We start from the raw sequence: 15,795 nt of genomic DNA, 5'->3' as shown, positions 1-15,795 counted from the left end.
TGTAAGTAACAGAGCAAGCTTTATTTATGTGATAAACTTCGCGCATTCAGCGTCACATGGCTGTTTTCACTGCGAAAGCTTTTGGCAGGAGCTGAAAATAGTTCAATTGTTGCGAATTAATCGTTGCGAGTTTGTGACGTCAAAATTCATATTGCATTCGCATTCGCAGGAAGTATTAACCTTTTATTTTATTTTAAGCTACCTTGTTGAAGGGTCTTGTAATACTGGGTTTAGCTCCTTGCTAACATGCCTGGGGTCAATTTCACAAAGAGTTAGGACTCGTCTTCTCTCGAGTTAGGACGAGTAACTCATCCTAACTTAGGATTAATCTTAAGGTCTGCATGCTACAGTGCAGGGTTGGGACTCGTCCTAAGTCCTATAATTAGTCTTAAGTTAGGGAGAGTTTTGTGAAATCGACGGCTGAGGGTTTAATATATTCAATGTACATTGTTCAGAATGTACATTATCTTCTTGTGTCTTGTCTTGCAAAAATATTACTTTGTTGCAGGTTGCCAATAATGGTTGCATCATGATAAGAGGGTAGAATATAAAGTCATGTAGTTATTCCTTTAAAGACCATATAAGCGACATAGCCTATTCACATCATGAGGTCAAATGTCATGTCGAGAATTTATTTTTTCATATTAATATATGATTGACAACAGAAGTTCTGTTCCGTATTGATTTTGTTTTAGGCATTTCTACAAAATTTAATCTATAAGCATATTGGGATGGTTATAGAGAAATGAATGGTCTCTAATAGGTTAAATATGTTATATATGGAATCCATAGTGCCTTATTTCTTTCTAAACTATAGGAACCATAGGATTTGAAACTTTGCATGGTGGAAAAATGATATAAGACCTCTTTTAAAGGTGAGAATACAAAACGTTATTGTTTTTAATAAGGGAATCAATGTGCGGTGAAGAGGTTTTCAACTAGTGGTTAATCCCATCGAGGTCTGGGCCCAATTTCATAGAGCTGCTTAAGCACAAAATTTTGCTTAAGCAAAAAAATCCTTGCTTAGTAAATTCAGATTACTGGCCAAGACTCCACTCAATTGTTATGCTAAGTAAACAACAGCTAAATACCAGTCACAAGCAATGTATATGGCATTAAATTTTGGCCAGTAACATATGTAAAATAAGCGAGCTATTTTCGTGCTTAAGCTGCTCTATGAAATTGGCCCCTGGTTCTTGATAATTTTACTGAGACGAAGTCAAGGTAAATTATCAAGAACCAGGCCTCGGCGGGTTTAAACCACTAGTTGAAAAACGATTCAACATACTTTGATTCCCATTCATAAATACCTTTTCGGTCAAAAACATCCACACTTTTTGGTCAAAAAGTAAAACAAATGCAAAAATTATAATTGTAGCTATGAAATGGTAAGGCCCTCGGGTAAACAACTCCTTATAAGGGAATGCTGTGCGCGTCGCGTGATGTGGCACAACTGTTTAAGCCGTTGCGCTCAACCAATAGGAATGAAGAAACTGTCTTATAAGAACAGGTGCAAGCCGTGTGTCACGCCCATGTTTCAACACTTTTTACTGGTCATAATAAATAAAGGTTTATACACACCAACGTGACGCGCTCTCCACCAATAGGAATAGCGAAACTGTCTAAGGTATTTATGAATGGATTTTAATGCTTACTTTACACACACAATTCTACATCTGATACATAAACTGTTGGCATGAATAAATACTTTCTAGGCTTAACAAATCTTTATGGCTTTTGACAGTGATTATTATGGCACATATTTACGGCATGAACTTAAATACAATCTATGAGTTGCAATAAATATAACTTATGCGAAATTTAAACCTAAGTCTAGTTTCCAGCACTGCTTACCGTGGAATTCTGTGCGTATAACATCCTCTAAAGCGCACAAGGTTCCACAGGAAGCAGCGCCACAAAATTAAGCCCAGATATTAATTAATAAATACAAGAGTAAACAATAACAATACTGCATAAAAAAATATAGAGAAAGGGCCTTAAAAATCCCAAAGTCTGGGCCGAGTTTTAAAAATGGTGGACGGTTGGTATGTATTTGTAAACCTTTTGGATTCCTTTTTTTTTCTTTTAAAAAACTAATTTCATCTATTCCTTCTTCAAATTTGATATCCATGGTTATAAGTTTGAAAAACACTTCTGATTGTAGTTTACTTAAAGACATCTTGAAATAAGCACCAACCATCGGTCATTATATTAATTTTTTATTCAAAAACCCTGAAGGATTTGTTGTACATAATGCAACCTGCAAACTGTCGTTTAACAAGTGTTTGTGCAAAGTAGTCACTCTTGGGAGCCAATAGGGCAGTTTTTCAGCACATTCCTACCAGGGCCGGGGGTTAGTGACAAGGTATCGATATGGCGCATTCAATATTTGTACAACATTTGTGAGTCATTTCAGAAAGGTTGGGCATTTTGTTGTCCAACTTTTGATTGTCACATTTTAGATTTTAAACCTACACATAATTCCCAAATTTAGTTAGCACCAAACATCACTTAGTGTGATTTTCTCTATTTTCTGTACTACGGCGTATCTCAAAACAGTTAAATAGACCCCTTACACATTACGTCAACATCCCTCATAGCGCCCTTCATGAGGTCAATAAAGACTGGTCATTGGCTGAGAGTTGTGCATGGAATGTACAGAAGTGCATGTTTCCATTGTTTGACCTCAGGAAAGGCAGCCATTGCAAGGGGTCTTAATTAGTGGGACTAAATCTCCCTCTGATAGTATTTTTAGTGAAGGAATCTAAAGTTGATTAATTAGGTCGTGTCAGAAACGGCGACTTCGTCTACAGCTACGGCTAGATCACGTTCGTCTGCCTATTCTTCAACATTGGCAGACGCGCTGATCTAGCCGTAGCTGTAGCTGCAGTCTCTGTTTTGGACACAGCCTTACCTTCAATTCTATTATATTCTTACTTTTACATGAAACTTGACCTTTAAACCCTTACCCTTCCAAGTCCTTCTGTCTCCTCTTTGCCAAAATGAAGGATTCAGAAGGACAGGGGGCTGTCTGTGAGTCCAAATAACAATTGCTTAAAACTTTGACAGGTGTTTTAATCTTATCTGAAGCAAAACTATTCAATATGGAGTGACATAGGAGAGTAAGATACTGGAGGGTTGGGGTACTGTAGGCGAAAAGGCCACAGAAGGAGTAAGGCTTAACAATACAAATTTGGGTAAGTGTGCTCACTTTTTTTTCCATCTGCACTTTAGAACATATCCTAAAGTTAGCTTGATATTTAGTTCATAGTTACTTTAAAGTTGCTACAAAATTCACACGGTACAACATTTTAATACTCGGGGAAAGGATGAGGTGAATGTAGGTTATCCTATCTGTTGATTTACATGTCGCTGTATACCATTCAAAAAGTGTTTCTAGAAAGGTGCTGGTGGACTCGGACTTGATTCTTGTAAAATAGTTTTACAGTTCATTGTTCAAAATGGTGTTAGGATGGTCTGCCTACAGGTACAATTTGAGACAGCGGTCGCCCTAAGGCTGCACTGAATAGACAATGTCACAAAGTGGATTGGAGAGCCGAGAAGAGCAGCGATTGAAGCAGAACGGGTGATGAGTGTTTAGTACCCACATTAGAATTTGAGGATGAGGGGGCCACGGACGCAAGTCTTTGACGTATGATGATGATGGTTCAGAGTGAGTCATAAACTGTCCTTTTGTATTCCCACTTCAGGCAGTCGTCAGTGTAAGAATTTGCAGTCGTTCGTGGGTGTGGTTTACAAGGAACTTGAAGTCGAAGAGGAGGGTCTGTTCTTCTTCATGTAGCGAGAATATGAGGTCAAAAGGTCATCCATCTTGTAGCCCTGCAATTAAAAATTAAAACAACTTTTATTGTTGAAAAACATAATAACAATATCTTACGCTGACAATTGCCTGTTTAAATTTTTTTACTGCATGCAGGCATTTGAATTACCTTTTTGGGATCGAATAAAGATTAACTGAATTGAACTGAATTTAAGTACGGGTTTCATAAAAAATTAAAAATAAATCAACATCAGTCTGAAATCTCACTGAATACAAAGTTCATACTAGTACCAATCCTCATGAGAAGTACTTCCATCTAACACACTATCAAATTTGAGAAAATAGCATTTGAATAACCTACAAGCCACTATTGCGTATTTCGATTGGTGCAATTGAAATAAGCCATTTTGATATTTTTTCACAGGTTTTTTATTTAACCGGAAGATAGGATTTAATTTACTTTTCTGAAGAATTAGTAAAATTTACTTTCCCTGTAGATAAGTAGTTGTTGCTACGAAATTTCATGCAGTTTTTATATTATCAGTTGGATCTTAAATTTGATACAACAATGTTAATTTTACCATTTTAGTTTTGAAGTGTAGTTTCATGGCTCCTGTCTTTTCATTTCCAACAGTAAGAATGAAGTCATCACTGTCCGAACCTGCCCAGCCCTGGATCTCATTATACGGGTAAGTCTTCAAGATATCCTACATCATAAAATAAAATAAACGGAGTCAACTTTTTGTCTTCAAGAGAGTCTCTGAATTGAAAAGATGTAAACTTGCATCAGTATGCTTGTTTTGCTAAGCAAGACTTTTGGTTGTTCTTAACAGCTGAAATTGGGTCCTGGTAAACTTTAAACGCTATAACACTATTTCTGTGACCTGCCGGATAAAGTGTGGAACAGGTCTTTGCAAATGTGCAGATAGTTCTTCCCTACAATTGACATGCGATGTTGCAATTGAGAGGAGTCAATTGTGAGGGAATAACAACTATAATTGTTGATATACTATAATGACTGTACCTTTGACTGGGCCTCTATGACGAGCACTCCTCGTTTGTTGATTGCAAGTAACACTTTCTCTGTGTTGTCAGATCTGATGACTTTCTGCAGACAACATGTACATTTGGGTTTGAATTATGTTAAGGAGAATAGGCGAGAAAGTGTAGATTTGTGGATAGCCTAAGAACTGAAGGCGAGAACATTGTTGTCATGAATCTACACTTTCAAGTCTATTCTCTGACTTAAACTATTTCCCCAATCTTTTTGTACTTTGTCAAACGTTGTTTGTTACATTGATAACTATTTTGCAAATTTGTTGAGCATATTATAGTGCTTGCAACATTATCAAGTACAACGCTTTGATTAGAATTATGTTATTTACTAAGTAAATTGTTTAACTAAAAAAATGGTTAGGGGACATTGAAATAAAACATGTTTTCAGCCGAGTTTTTCACCTGATGTTATTGTTTATGTTATTTTTGGAAAGACAGTCATTTTCAAGTTGAACTATCGCTGAAGTTTGTACATTCAACTGTAGATTCGTAAAAATAATCTACATTTTGAACAATAGAGTGACGTCACTGAAATAGTTTAATAGAAAATAATATACTTCAAAATAGCTATTACTGACAGCTACTGAGTTCATGGTTAGGGCTAATACGTATTTGTTTCGATTAAGACTTAAACAGACCAGTATCAGAGAGCATGCACTGCTGTCTCAACAAGAGAAATTTGTTTGTTTATTGTTTGTTTAGATGATCTTCTTTATTTGATCGTCCCATCAAGGGGATAAAGACACCAAGCTGGCAACAGCTTATCTTTCTCAATTAATATTGGTTGAATGTATAGATATGAATTGCACAAATCAAGAATTTAAATTTAGTATCTGGCAATGTTGCTGTACTTAGCTAGGTTTAAGAATTGCTGCTCTAAAATTGAAAAGGTCGTGGTTTCAAATCCCACTCGAGTAAAATGCTTGTGATTTTGCTGAAGGAGCTCTGAAAAGTGTTGAGTGTATAGGTACTAACACACATCGGTGTATATGGGTAAAACCAAAATTTTATAAGGAAATAAAACCTTTGTACCTCTGCTTCAAAGAATGAGGAGCCAAACGTAGGCCATCGATACACAATCTTAAGGAATGCAATCTTAGCTCCCTCCTTGGACATAGCGGTCAGTGCAGGTTGGTTATACATGGATACTATAGCCTGTTAATACAAATAAATATGTTGAGGTTGAAAACAAATAAACAAAAATTCTAACCTTGAGTCAGCTTTCTGACTATTTGTATGTAAAAGTGACAAGTGGCTGTATTTTGAGGTTGCATAGTTTCACAAGACGGGAGAGACAAGGAAAAGATTGTGTCCGCCTGCTGTGCAGCCGACTGATGATGATGACAGTTTTATTTAACCTTTGCGAAAGCTTCTGCTAAATCTTTAAACCTTAACTACTTTCTGCTCTTTTTCTTTGTGCATCTTCCACATTACTTCAAGGAATTGTCTCTTTACAATACATTTTTTAAACCATCCACTCACTCTTTTCCAATCCTCCACAGACGCAGTTCTCAACATTTCTGTCGGCAGATATTCTGACAAGGTTTGAGGGAGATTCTGTAACTCTGATTTATCGTTGCCGTGATGAGCGCGAAACTGCAGGGCGGCCAACTTTACCGCATCCTCCCTCTGGCATTGATGATAGCCCCGCAGAAATTTTGGACGTTCCTGGTTGTAGTGGAATATTGTGTCAGCCTGTGAATCCTCACCGGGAACAACGTCTGTCCAGATTTTCCGCAGGAAGTACATTTGGTAGGCAAGAACTGGCATATCACTTTCTGTTTTATGAGGGTAGGTGGAAGGGTTAAAATAACTGGGAACCAGTGGCAACAGACTGTAAACTGCATGGTATTTCGCCTGGTAACCTGTTTTAGCTAAGCAAAATTTGTCTGTGTTTGTCTGAGTTTTTGTGCTACTTAAGCAGAAAATATCACATTACTTTTGTTTTCTGCTTAGCAAACATGTGCAAGTTACCAGTCAAAAAAATTGCTTGTTGTATGGTATTTTGGCTGGTTACCTTATTTGGGTAAGCATAATATTGCTGTGCTTAGCTAATTTTTAGCAAGCGTATGAAATTCCTGGAGGTTATTATGAGCAAGATATTGTACAAGACATTATTCTAATCTAAACCTCAATCATGTACTCGGCAAAGAATGGAAAAAGCTTCTTGCCTCTGCTAAGCGTTTGATTGCAATTGCAGGCAGTTGTGGCTTATCTGTATCTATAGCAGTTTGTGTGCACTATTTGTGAGCTTGCAGACAAAATCAGAAGTGAATTTCTTCTAAGAGTAAAAAAAGTTCACTAAACTCGATGGAATAAATAACTAAGTGGATTTGTGCTAAAACAAAATCTAATAACTAACCACAACTGTGACAACAGTGCAGAAGCTATACACTACTATACTCAATCAACTGGAAGTGCTTTCTCCTCAAGACAAGTATCTGAATCCATACAGAGATAAGATAACTCAAAGAGGCCTATTACTGCTACAAGAAGAGATGCCAGCAAATTTGTCCAATGCATACCCTCACTTTTGGTTGACTTGATACCTTCCTCTTCCCAGTCGATCTGTCTCCTCAAGGCATCGAAGAAGAACTCGCTCTCGTCATGCAAGGCAACAACTGAATCCAAACAGAAGAGGGACGTGTTACACGAGCGCCGACAATCGGAAGTTATCAGGTTTGTGGATTATAAGATTTGTTTTTGAATCCAAGAATAATGTAGATGTTAGTTTTAGATATGTTTCACTCCTAATCCAAGATAATCAATCCAGCAGCCGATTTCACGAAACTTTACGCAGCTGCGTAAGTCCACTTGCGCCACGCCATAAACGTTGCGCAAGTGGACTTATGCAGCTGCGTAAATGTTAGTGAAATTGGCTGCAGATGAACTTATTTAATAATCAGGTTTGTGTTCAGATATGAAATTTGGTGTTCAAATATTTGTATCTGTATTCAAACTCGAGTGAATCTGCATCCCGTTGGAGGGGAGTGTTGCAAACAAATTCTGCTTCTGTAATCTTAAACTGGTTGAGTTCAGGGAGACTTAGGGCCATGTCACACTGGGCAATTTTTACGGGCAGCTTGGAGGTAGGATTTTTTGTCTTACAAAAAGAAAGAAAATTATGTGCAAATTGAAACCATGCCATTTCTTCTGAGAGATTACTTGAAACCTGTTGCCTGTAAAGAGCCCTGTGTGAGACTTAAAGGTAGTGCAGTAATATTGGTCATTAAAAAAACACAAAATATAAACAAACAAACAAATAAACAAACAAACAAACAAACAAACCAATCCAACAACTTACTTTTCTGACTCATGATAAGGAACAGGCCAAATCCTTTTGTTGATTTGAGTCCAAGTCGACCAATGATACTTCTGCATAACTCCCCAACAGTCATAGATGACGAGACCTGAAATGACTGGAAAGAGAAAACAAAGTATACAATGTCATTCTCAGTTTCCTGAAATTGCTCAAAAAGTTTATATCCCATTACGCAAAGCAAAACATAAGATTATGAATCATTCATGAGTTATGCAAACAAAGCGTACAGAAATGCAAATTAGCAGCTGATCAGTTGACTTTCTCTGTCTCCTTCTTTTGTAGTGCTACAGAAATTGGAACGCACTGTACAAAGTTTTGTTCAGTTTTCTATTCCCCTCCCAGTTATTTCCTCAATATTCTAGCTCTGAGCCTCCAGTTCACCATTCTTTGCTCTAGTTCTGAACCTTCCCCCAACCCACCCTAGCAAATACAAAGTCATCTGGGACTCGGTTACCTTGCTTCAGAATTATAATATACTGTTGTATGAGGTTCGTGTAGGACATTGTCAGTTCGGGACATAAGTATAGGGTGAATCTTGCTGCTTGGGGCTGCGCAGGTCTTATATAGGGTACATTGTGCGTTATTAATAATATCTTACCGCATTTGACTTATCATCAGGGAAGAACACAAAGTGAAAGATCTGAGTGAAGTTATGCTGTATGGTCTCTTTCTCCACCCAGTGCGGTGGATACTTGCGCTGTCTTGGACATTGGGCGATAGCATGCTGACGTCGTAAGCAGTCCTGGGCCAGCTTGTGACGAGCTGAACGAAGGAACTTAGTGATTTCTGGCTGTAGGATACGACTACTGGTGAAGATACCGGTCGCTAGCCACATTAGCTCCCATCCTCGCTCCTCACTAACACTGCAAAATCATCAACAGGTACAGTTATTTAGATCATACATTTAGTTTAATCAGATTAGTGCAAAACTTGTTTTTTCTTGTTCATTAGTATCATTTCACATTAGTCAATATCGTATCATAAAATACTCTGTATTCTAAGTACATATTTGTCTCGACACATTTGGATAATTTTTCTGTTAGTTCAATATTTTCTCTCAATAAAAACGTTGTGTTTTTATGATGTGATAAATGTAAATTTGAACTGCAGATTTTAATTACATTGTGACAAAATGCATCCATATACACATGTGCATACCTCATAACTTCAAGAAGTCTTGTATTTTAAATTGTTTTTAGTTTCATACGTTTTTAGTTCCATTCTTTAAAAGAAAACTCAAACATAGACACAAAGCATAACAACTGTATGAAGCAAATACAATTGAAGGTAAGGTTTGTTTGTCAAAAAAATGGCTGACAACAAAAAATATCTATTTTGTACATTTAATCACACAAGAATTTGTCCCTGCTTTGAAACTTGTCAAGTGGGATGAATACCTAGACTTGCCTGAGTTTATTACCAGTCAACTGCTTGATGATTTGGCAGAATATCTCGTCCTTGAGTTCCTCGTATCTCATGGCACTCTGGAAGATCTTATCGGTAACAAAGTTACCATGAAGGTTGGACTTCTTGGTTGGGAAGTCACCCATATACTTCATGATTGGTGTGAACCATTAAGGGAAAAGTATGTTTATGTCATGGGAAGTAGTTTTCAGATGTGATGGGTAGGAAGTGGATTGAGGGGGGGGGGGGGAAGGGGGGGGATAGACACATCATTGTTATGTTTGGTTTATACTCTTACACCACTGTATGCTCGGTACTTTCTTGAGTTCTGTGAACAAAATCACAGGCAAATCACCCGTGTTGGTTTCGGATCCACAACCTTTGCATTGCTAGAGGTCTTACCACTAGACCATAAAGCTAGCCCGATGGTTACAGGCAGTTTGAATCTTATACATGTGTTAGCAGTGGGTACCACAACATTTTGTAAATGTTAGTTTTGCATCGGAATGCAAAACTAACTTCTGTTACATCATTGTTGGGCTTCTCTTAATTTATTGAAGACCAATCAACTTCAACAAGACCAAGTCTGAATCTAAATACCTAATCAAACATCAGAGAGACCAATCATGAACCAAAATGACTATAAATCAAAAACACCCCTACTACATCCCTATGGTCCATACGCTTTACAAACTAGTGCACATGGTAAGCCCAAGTTTCTATGATTAAAGATTTCAGAAAAAAGGTTGATGTGATGACTTTCATGTTCTGTTTTTAGAAATTTTATTGCACCTGTAGAATGGTAAAACTTAATGGCAAGGATGGTCGAAAAAGAAAACTAAAATGGAATTACAAATATTTGGTTGATGTTATTCTCACCGCAAGTGTTATTGGCATTAAATGAGCTTTTCGGAGTCCAAGGACCAATAAGTCTGAGTCCCCGAGTACTAGGTACTTAAATTTGATCCAAACAAAACAAAACAAAATAAAATAAATGATAAAGGATATCTTTGAAGGCTGTACAAGCCTGACCGGACAGCTGTTGGTTGCCATTCAAGTGTTTCAACAAGGATCTCTGAATGGGCTCTGTTGTATGCTGCCACACCTCCACATTAGAGTTCCCTTTAACGATAGATGGCCGTTTCACAGCCTTGTTGAAGTTCAACTTTGCAAAGTGTTCCAGGGTGTGGATCCCATTTGAAACACCACCGTTGCGGACTGGGGCTGGTGCCCAACCCCCCTTTCGACCTCTTGGTGGCGATGTGGCCCTTTTTCTGGTTGGGGATGGTGATCTTGCTGACCGTCGGGTCGGTGATCTTGCTGACCGTCGGGTCGGCGAAGGTGACCGGGCTGATCGTCGATGTGGTGAGGGTGATCGGGCTTGATGTCGGGGTGATTGGGACCGAGTTCGGCGTTTAGATGGGGACGGCGATCGGGTGCCATTGTGATGAGCTGATCTCCTTGAAACCCCTTCACCTTGCATCATCTTATCTGGACCAGAACTTTTTGTAAATCTGTATATATATATTTTTTTGGGGGGGGGGACACACAAACTGTTTAGCTTATTAGGTCGCATTCCTGTGCACACACTGTGCAACACTCCCTACTAAACCAAATATGTTGGTTTCAATTCTATTGAGCCAGAAAAACAAGTACCTAGTATGTAAACACTGTACTATGTGCTTGCCAACATGTAGCATTCACTACCCATGTTTACAAAGGCAATTGTTCGCACAATAGCAAAAGTTTAGCCATAAACATGAGAGGACTTATGGGGTTAGCGTTATCATTATATTCATAATCATTCGGGTGAAATTTATTGCATGGTAACAACAATACATGCACAAATCCTGCAAACATTTGCCTTCAGAACCCTATACTCTGTGACTTGAAAAAAAGATGTGTAAATGTTAAGAGTATATTGTGTTAATCTGGGTGAAGAAAAACCCTCATGCAAGCTTTGTATACAAGGTTGTTTTAGTAGCCATTAAATCGGAATTGAAGCCAGTGAATACTAGGCTTTGTCTTCTTAGAAAGAAGTAATTTAGCAAAGAAAATAAAGTCGGTACCACAAGTATTGTTCTTAAAGGCAGTGGACACTATTAGTAATTACTCAAAATAATTAATAGCATAACACCTTACTTGATGATGAGTAATAGGGAGAGGTTGATGGTATAAAACATTATGAGAAACGGCTCCCTCAAAAAGTGAAGTAGTTTTCGAGAAAGAAGTAATTTTCCACGAATTTGATTTCGAGACCTTAGATTTAGAATTTGAGGTCTCGAAATCAACCATCTAAACGCACACAACTTCATGTGACAAGGGTGTTTTTTCTTTCATTATTATCTCGCAACTTCGAGGACCAATTGAGCTCAAATTTTCACAGGTTTGTTATTTTTTATGCATATGTTGAGATACACCAAGTGAGAAGACTGGTCTTTGACAATTACCAATAGTGTCCAGTGTCTTTAACAAAATTCTTGTTAAATCTTTGCCAAACAAATAATTTGGTAACTCAATTTTACACAAGTGGCTTCAAAATGTTAAACCATATCAGAGAGATTTTTAGAGACCATTCTCTTGTTTATACGATAGCCAGCAACATTGGATGGAAGATATCGAGTACAGCTAAAAATGTGTAAATTGGCTTTGCAACAATTAGCTATTTTTAGCAAAACATTACACCAAAATTTTATTGAGTATATAAGTCTACCCTTTGTTTTGGATGGTTGTGGTTATTAATTTGATAGCATTAGGATTGGTCAAATAATAAACTGTTTTAGGCTGTGAAGATTGCTCAGACTTTTGCCATCTGGTTGGCAAAACTCACGATGGTTGGCAAAAGTCACGGATGTGACGTAAAAAAAGAAAGGACTATATAAGAACCTTTAATAGTACTGAACAGACTTTCTTATTCTAAACATTGATCTTGCACACTTTAAAGCTATTAAATGAACTACTGCAACTTCATAAAAGAATTAATCTGAAAATTCATTCCGTTGGAGTAGAGCTTATTTATTATCACTACGTCTAACATAAATTTGTTTAGTCATTAATCTTAGGCGCAAACAGTTCAATGCAAGAAATGAAATTGTACTTAAATTAAAATTAATTAAATTAATTAATTTAAATTAAATTGTTTTCTAAATTAGGATGAAAAGGATGAAAAGTCATTCACTTACCCAAAATGCCAGCACCACAGAATTCTGTGTCAACTTTCTCCAAATTATTACCACTCCGTTGTTTTCGAGCCAGCTGCCTAAATCCCAACAAGTAAAGACTAGAAATAAACTAAACTCCAAACACTTTTGAGAAAGTATTCCTTCCTTTATGGTTTCAAAAGTCGCCTGTGATGAAAATCACCTTAAAAGCTGTCAGAATAAACACCTTTCTGTCTGAACTTTGTATTCCACAGAAACAAAATGTGCTAGATTTGGTTTTACCCCTATGGGCGAGTCAGAACTGGTTTCATTTTATTCCAAGTATTCCCATGGAGTATTTATTATACTCCAAATACCCATGTCCTTCAAAGCCCCTCAAAGAAATTCTAAAGCTGAAATCACTCGGCTGGAAACCCTTTTGTTCGCAAGTATGCATTGACACTTGAGGGGTATGCAGTTTTCTCTCTGTGCTACACCCCAGTTTTTAATAATGGTTATGAGTTTGTGGTGAATGGGTTGCTCCAATTGAGGGGGGCGTAGGCTAAACTTGTAATTATGCTCGTAATGAAAGCGAAGTTTGTTTTGTATTTGGGGAAAGTGATGACACACATGTGATGCCATACCGGTACAGGCTGGATCTTTTACAATGTGGGTGAAGTTAAAAATGAAAAATAATAATGGCTGTTACAAACTAAGTAATATGCCTCTGGATTTTTTTCACAGAGCTTGGGAAGTACTTTTCTTTTACAAATCTGTGTATACGAGTAAAACCACAATCAATATTCTTTATACTCGATGCAAATTTCCATCTATGTTACAAACTGCTTACCAACTAAAAGGAATTATGGTATAAATGCAATTTTAGTTGAGTGTCTTGCTCAAGGACACAAGTTTTATGACTGGGATTCAAACCCACACCCTGATGACCTATTTGAGTTCAATGTTGCACTTGGCCACATGTCAGGTTGCGGTTACTCTTTTGTTTTTTTAGTAAATGTCATGGAATTAAGGATCTTTGAAATTATTTCAGATATAAATATTTCTTTTGCTGATTGGTACTGGTGTGAACTTTAGAATCGGTGAGCTTTCAGACAGAAAACATTTCTCTTGAGCATTGGTGCCATTTCGTGTAGTTTCCCAAAGTGTAAAATTCTCAACATAGCTACCACTGCCTTTAAACTGAACTGTCAAACGCTAATGTACATGACCTTGTGTTTCCATATAAACCGGTAAAGTCAGCTCAGTGTTGAGTCATAAAACTACACGCTTCACGAACCAAGGAAAAACTACAACACCAACAAAAAACACACCAAACAAACACTTTTTTATCTTGTTTAACGCATGCTGGGCCTAATGTCATAGAGCAGATGAAGCAGCAATGCTGCTTAATCATTTCTGCTTAGCAAAACAAAGCAGGATACCAGTCAATACTAGTTTGAGTGACAAATTTTTTTTTGGCTGGTAAGCATAATTTTCTTGTGCTTAGCTACTTATTGTGCTTGAAGCAGCCTTATGAAAATGGGCTCCTGTTAAAGGGACTGGCCACTTAATTGGTAATGACTCAAAGTAATTGTTAGCATAAAAACCTAGTGAGAATACTAGTCTTTGACAATTACCAAACCTTTCCAGTGCCTTTAAAACCCAAATCCTCATGTTGGTTCTAGTTTCGAACCAAACAATGGTTAATCGTTTGAATTTCTCTTCTCTCACCGCACCTGTAAAAATTTCACGGTCACTAGATTATTGTATACCAGTGTCATATTGTCAACCAGTACAAAGCAAGCCAACAAAAGCAATGGCGTTGACCTAAGAGTTTATTGTCACTAAGTATGTGATCCTGAATTCTTGTAATAATCTAGCCCTGGGTGCTGGATTATTCAATAGAAATATATGCAACTTTCCATCTGTCGATTCCTGAAAAAAAATATACCTCAAAGGTAATGCAAAAAGTATTTAAAGGAACGTTACAGAATTGGTAAGAAACAAAAATCGTGAAGATTACAGATTTACATTAAACTTACACGGTCTAATGATGACGATAGTTGAAAACATCCCTTGAAATATTTCTGTCTGAAATGTCATATATGATGAGAAATAAATAATCTAACTTTTGGAGTTTATCGCGCAGTGAGCGTTTTATTCATTTTTATTTTGGCATCGATGCAATGCAAAATTGGTCATCCGTTTTTCACTATTCTCTTGTGACCCAGATCATCGATGGATCTCAAACTTCTAAGGTTTGTCAGTTTATGGATTTGGTGGATTACATAAAGTGCTTACACTGCCAGCAACTGTTTTGTAAGCAAAAACCAATTCTGTAATGTTCCTTTAATGGTCTGACGTTTCGGCCCAACAGAGTGTTCTTTTCACCTCTGAGAAAGACTCAGCTAGGCAAATGTCAGACCATTTACTACAACAACTAATTTATTTAAAGTAACTTACAAAAGGGGTTATAGATGAGATAATCAAAGGAAATGATGTTCAGCCCAAAAGTGTAAGATTAATAATATTTTATTTTACTCAATGAGTCAGTCATTATACATGCAGCAGATGAATGAATATATCATTTTAACACTTAATCATACCTGTGTTTAATGTAAATATTTTTTAAAGGGGACACAGTTAATTCACATGATATGTATTTTTTATTGAGTACTAATTGTTCAACTTATTTTAACTCTTTCAGTGCCTGTTTAGGGTGGTAATTTGAACCTTAAAGGAACACGTTGCCTTGGATCGGACGAGTTGGTCTATAAAAAAACGTTCGTACCCTTTTTTTAATAAAATGCATATGGTTGGAAATATGTTTTAAAAGTAGAATATAATGATCCACACAAATTTGCTTCGAAATTGCATGGTTTTCATTTTACTGTGCGAACTAACACGGTCGGCCATTTATGGGAGTCAAAAACTTGACCCTCATAAATAGCCGACCGTGTTAGTCGACGAGGTAAAAGGAAAACCACGCAATTTCAAGGCATGTTTGTGTGGATCACTGTATTCTACTTTTACAACATCTTTCCACCCATATGCATTTTATAACAAACGCTTTTCAAGACCAACTCGACCGA

General features: G+C 37.1%; 1 protein-coding gene across 2 annotated transcripts; it reads right to left on the bottom strand.

The window, feature by feature from the left end:
- Positions 1 to 16: 16 nt before the first annotated feature.
- Positions 17 to 13,068, bottom strand: LOC139952069 (myosin-VIIa-like). 2 transcript variants are annotated; one of them, XM_071951025.1, is made up of 11 exons: positions 12,746 to 13,068; positions 10,572 to 11,077; positions 9,567 to 9,723; positions 8,758 to 9,022; positions 8,142 to 8,256; positions 7,369 to 7,458; positions 6,320 to 6,615; positions 5,870 to 5,992; positions 4,806 to 4,889; positions 4,363 to 4,488; positions 17 to 3,840 (listed from the first exon to the last, which is right to left on the bottom strand). In XM_071951025.1, the coding sequence occupies exons 2-11, from the start codon at positions 11,047 to 11,049 to the stop codon at positions 3,754 to 3,756; spliced, it is 1,821 nt and encodes a 606-aa protein (XP_071807126.1). In that variant the 5' UTR covers positions 11,050 to 11,077; positions 12,746 to 13,068; the 3' UTR covers positions 17 to 3,753. The 2 variants fall into 2 exon arrangements, with proteins under 2 accessions (XP_071807126.1, XP_071807117.1); XM_071951016.1 differs by having other exon boundaries at positions 1,333 to 3,840; positions 7,363 to 7,458.
- Positions 13,069 to 15,795: the final 2,727 nt, after the last annotated feature.

Source organism: Asterias amurensis, chromosome 2 (assembly GCF_032118995.1).
Source record: "Asterias amurensis chromosome 2, ASM3211899v1".
In the NCBI taxonomy this organism is placed as follows: Eukaryota; Metazoa; Echinodermata; class Asteroidea; order Forcipulatida; family Asteriidae; genus Asterias; species Asterias amurensis.
This window is presented reverse-complemented; position numbering and strand designations above follow the sequence as displayed.

Excerpts from the sequence above, each read along its gene's own strand:
- LOC139952069 (XM_071951016.1), bottom strand. The coding sequence starts at position 11,049 with ATGATGCAAGGTGAAGGGGTTTCAAGGAGATCAGCTCATCACAATGGC. Across the intron at positions 4,890-5,869 it reads CCTCATTCTTTGAAGCAGAG|AAAGTCATCAGATCTGACAA; the intron begins GTACAAAGGTTT and ends TGTTGTCTGCAG. Across the intron at positions 3,841-4,362 it reads TACACTTCAAAACTAAAATG|GGCTACAAGATGGATGACCT; the intron begins GTAAAATTAACA and ends TTTTAATTGCAG.